The following is a 5,000-nucleotide window of genomic DNA, read 5'->3' as shown; positions in this document are numbered from 1 at the left end:
TGTTCAAGAATGTCAGTGCAACATTCCACACAAAACTGCCTCTGGTCATTGGAGAGGATCTTTGGCACGAACTTGGCACAGACTTTGTGGAGCTTCAGATCTTCAGTCAGAACGGTCTCTACTGTGCCAATACTAATACCAACAGCTTCAGATATCATCCTCACAGATATTTGATGGTTTTGTTTGGTTTTCTTAAGTTTAACACAAAATTTGATGGCGTAACATTGCTCCATGTTTCCCTGCATCTTGACAAGTGTTCACAGATCAGCAAACCAAATCAGACTGGTTCCACCACATTCGAGAATGTCAGTGCAACATTCCACACGAAACTGCCACTGGTCGTCGGAGAGGATCTTTGGCACAAACTTGGCACAGACTTTGTGGAGCTTCAGATCTTTGGTCATAACTGTCTCTACTATGCTAATACTAATACCAACAGCTTCAGATATCCTCACAGATATTCAACAGTCTTGCATCACTAACCTTCGCACTTCCTCAATGTTTTCCTCCTTGCATGCACTTTTTGGTGCTCCAGATCTGGGTTCATCATCAACCTGATCATTTCCTTCAGAAAATCTGTTAAACCACTGATAGAAACTTGCTTGGCTCATCTGTTCATCCCCATAGGCCTCCTTTAACATTCCATAAGCTTCTTGTTTGGTTTTCTCAAGTTTAACACAAACTTTTATGGTGTAACTGCTCCGTGTTTCCTTGCTTCTTGACAAGTGTTCACAGATCAGCAAACTGAATCAGATTGGTTCCACCACATTCACCGCTGCACTCAGACCTACAAATATAGAAAGTTGCCAGTTAGTCATTTTGTAGAATATATGTATGTATACTTCACCATGAAGTAGTAATTTGATCAAATCATATTTAATGTCTCGCCTGACATTTTCTCATTACTTATTGAACATAACTTGTACTACTGAGTTGATGACCTATAACAATCACTGTCAGTATGTAGGACATGTGGGCCTAGCTGGAAGGCAGACACTGGTGGGTGGCTAAGAATGGGTAATGGTTCACTTTGGTAATGAGAGGAGCAGGGGAGGGGGGTAGAAGACGGCGACAGAGATGGTGGTCGATGTATGTCAGCTTGGTCCTATGAGGTTGCAATACTCATCAAGTGGTGTCTCAAGGCCATCAGGGGGAGACGGTGATGGAGTTGATGTTCACACGTGGTGCTTGCAAGGTGGTCTGCATCTTCAGTGATTTCCATCTAGCTTATATACTGGGTCGGGTCATAATCCATGCTCCAATTGGCCGCTATGGAGAAATGTTGAGGCCACTGGAAAGCCAGATGCAGATACACTCCCGACCGCTGACTTTAGACAGAGCTGAGAATTACACATACATTCCCAGGAGACTCAGTTTGTCCAACCCATGGACCTCAAGGAACTACTTTGTCTGACCCAATGCGGTCGATGTTCATGATCAGTTGTCCCTGGGGACTTCAGGGTGCCAAGCGGTGGGGGATGGAGATACAGGTTCATTCCAAGGGGACATCGTGTGATCCAATGGTGTCGTGGAATGGTGTGAGGCCAATTGCCTAACACACTCCTATGGAAGTTAAGGCTGGAGGTGAAGTGTGTGGAGTCTCGACAAGAAATCATCAAAATAGTTATCCTCATCCCGGACATGATGAGGTCGTAACTTGAAGGCGGGGGTGGAGCTGGCTAGTAGACTGCAGGGGGAGTAGCAGGTGGTGGTCTGTTTGTCACAGGGTAGCAAGCTTTGGGCTGCTTGGCTACTCCCATGGGAATGGAGTTGTCCTGTATATCTTTGATCATGCTGAAGAGGTTGTTGCATCTCGGGAGACAGCTCAAAGGAATTTGTACTTGGAAGGCATCCTGGGATCATGGCATACAGTGGCATCGGTAGCATGGCTGCAACATCTCCCTGAAAAGATAGACACTTGAAAAGGGTTGTGGTTAGCGGGTGGGGTGTTAGGCTACCCAAGGTGTCATGGACCTTGACATTCGAGGTTGCCAGTCATTGACTTTACTGGAGTTGAGGTGTGGGACCATGTGTTCTCTGTTAAGCATGTGAGTGGGTCAAAGTGGGGATGCTCACAGGTCTAGTTTGCTAAATGATCTGGTGGCAGTAGGTCACAAGATAATACCTGTGGCAGGTGAGAGTGTAGGTAGGCAGGCTGCGGTGGCAGTTGAGCTGGTAGGCAAGTGGTGGCAATGGAGCTGGCATGCAAGTGGCAGCAGTCAAGCTGGCAGGCAAATGGTGACAGTCAAGCTGGCAGGCAAGTAGTGGTAGTGGAACTGGTAGTTGAGCTGATAGGCAAGTGGTGGCAGTCAAGCTGATATTTGGGGTGGCGGGCAAGTGGCAGCAGTCGAGCTGATATTTGGAGTGGCAGGCAAGTGGCAGCAGTCAAGCTGATAGTTGGGGTGTTGGGGTGACAGGCAAGTGGTGGCAGTCAAGCTGGGAGTCGAGCTGGCAGGCAAGTGGTGGCAGTCAAGCTGGCAGACAACTGGTAGCAGTTGAGCTGGAAGTCAAGCTGGCAGGCAAGTGGTGGCAATTGAGCTGGAGGTCAGGCTGGCAGATAAGTGGCTGCATTTGAGCTGGTAGTCGAGCTGGCAGTCAAATGGCAGCAATCAAGTGGGTAGTTGAGCTGGCAGGCAAGTGGCAGCAGTCTGGCTGGGAGTTGAGCTGTGAGGCAGTGGCGGCAGTCGAGCTGGCGGCAGCAGCAGCAGCAACTGGGGATCGGGACTTCAAATGTAGGGCAGCTAAATGTCAGGATGTAGGAGATGTGGGCATAGCTGGAAGGTAAACATTGATAAGGAGAACAGTTTTATTAAAAGTTGGGCATCTGAGAATGGGTAATGGCTCACCCTGGCAGCGAGAGGAGTGAGGGGGTGGGGTGGGAGGGAGGAGACGGCAACAGAGGTGGCAGTGATGTGCATCAGCTTGCTTTTCCAAGGTGGTCTGTAGGAGACGGCAAAGGAGGTGACAGCGATGCTCGTCAATAGGTACCCTAAGGCTGTCTGGAGGAGACGGCAATGGAATTGTTAGGGATGTTCACATGTACTGCTCCCAAGGTGCTCTGAATCTTCAGCGATTTCCATCTAGCTTATATACTGGGTCAGGTTACGACCAATGCTCTAATTGGCTGCTATGGAGAAATATTGAGGCCGCTGGAAAGCTGGATGTAGAGACGCTCCCAAGCTGCTGACCTTAGACAGAGCTGGGAACTACATGTGCATTCCCTGGAGACTCGGTTTATCCGACCCACGGATCTCAAGGAACTGCTTTGTCCAACCCAACATGGTTGATGTTCATGATTGGTTGTCCCTGAGGACTTCAGGATGCCAAGTTGTGGGGGATGGAGATGCAGGTGCATTCCAAGGGGATATTGTGCAATCCAGTGGTGTCATGGGATGGTATGAGGACAACTGCCGAATAGTCACACAGTAACACAACACATAAATTTAGATAGTGTCTCTTCTTAAAGAGATCAAAGTTAGGGCTCTAAGGACCATTGCTAGCTACTATAGGTCTGTGACCTTCTAGATAGTGGAACTCAAGGCAGCAATTATTGTTATGAATATTTTGTATGTGTTTGTGTTTGTCTATGTGTATACATATATATTGATAGATAATTTGAAATAATTTGTTTTTGTGACTTGTTTCAGGTGCATGCCATTGGTCCTGAAGGTGGTATGGTCTCCTCAACAGTGGTACCTCAGGTTCAAGCTGTGTTCCCTCAAGGTGCCCTCACCAAGAAGATCAAAGTGGGACTCCAGGTAAACCTCTTCAAGCCCCGCAAAAACCACACAGGCCCCATGAAAAAGATTAGTGTCAATAATATCCCAAAGAAAAAAAGGTTCTCATTAATTTGGTAAAGAGGAACCTGTCAATGAAAAATGAAATTAAAGATTTTGAAGGACGATAACTTTAGACTGCCATTTTCAGTCATTACATTAATGTTTTGACACTCATATCACCTCAGCTAAATTTGAGAAAGTTTCTAAGAAATCTTTATACTATTCTAGTCATTGATGCTCCCTATGTAATTTTGACAATCGGGTGACATAAGATAATAACATGGTTATGGTTAGTAACCTTTATTCTTTAGGACTTTGATACTTAATGTGAATAATTTTCAGTGTACCATTACAAATATGTACTATACAGTATAAGTCTATATAATGTATTTCGTGACCAGTAATTCACCAGTCTGAATCAATGTGCATACATACACACACACACACACACACACACACACACACACACACACACACACACACACACACACACACACACACACAAATATTTTACAGGGAAGAAACAGCAGTGGAAGAGAAATGGAATATATTGATGGAAAACTACAATGAAGGGGTAAACAGGCATGTACCAAGACAAAAGCGAGAGAGAGAGTACATTAAATGTTGGTTCAACAAAAGATGCAGTGAGGCAAAAGACAGAAGGGACAAAGCTTGGAAAAAGTGGAGAAAAGACAAAAAACAAAGCAAATGGCAAATTTATGTTAACTATAGAAATGAGTATGTTAATGTGAGAAGAGAGGAGAAAAGGAACCATGAGAAGGATATTATAGACAAATGCAAAGAGCAACCCAAACTATTCTATCGGTATGTGAATGGTAAACTTAAAAACAAACAGGAATTGGTGAAACTATGCCAAGGAAACATAGAATACACAGAAGATTTAGAGATGGCCGAAGTCATGAACAATCACTTTAAATCTGTTTTCACCAGAGAGAAAATACCGAATTGTGACATAGACAAAAACAAGAAATCTCCCCTCATGAATGAGTTTACAGCATCACTAAAGGAAATATCAGAACATTTATCAAGGCTGGATGTCAGAAAATCACATGGCCCGGACGGTATTGCAAATTGGATTCTAAAGGAGTGCAAAGAAGAACTAACAGACAAAATACACATCTTAATAAACAGCTCACTCAAAGAAGGAAAGATACCCGAGGACTGGAAAAACGCTAACATTGTACCAATACACAAAGGAGG

The 5,000-nt window shown here is 44.9% G+C and overlaps 1 protein-coding gene across 1 annotated transcript in view; it reads left to right on the top strand.

The window, feature by feature from the left end:
- The window catches only part of LOC143018654 (uncharacterized), a gene marked incomplete in the record, with an annotated part of 838,726 nt that overhangs the window by 626,527 nt on the left and 207,199 nt on the right, over nt 1–5,000 (top strand). Inside the window, 1 exon segment of the mRNA XM_076174236.1 lies at nt 3,648–3,758. Coding sequence (XP_076030351.1) covers nt 3,648–3,758 — 111 coding nt within the window.

Source organism: Oratosquilla oratoria, chromosome 35 (assembly GCF_046742065.1).
Source record: "Oratosquilla oratoria isolate Oo_2021 chromosome 35, ASM4674206v1, whole genome shotgun sequence".
NCBI lineage: Eukaryota > Metazoa > Arthropoda > Malacostraca > Stomatopoda > Squillidae > Oratosquilla > Oratosquilla oratoria.
This window is presented reverse-complemented; position numbering and strand designations above follow the sequence as displayed.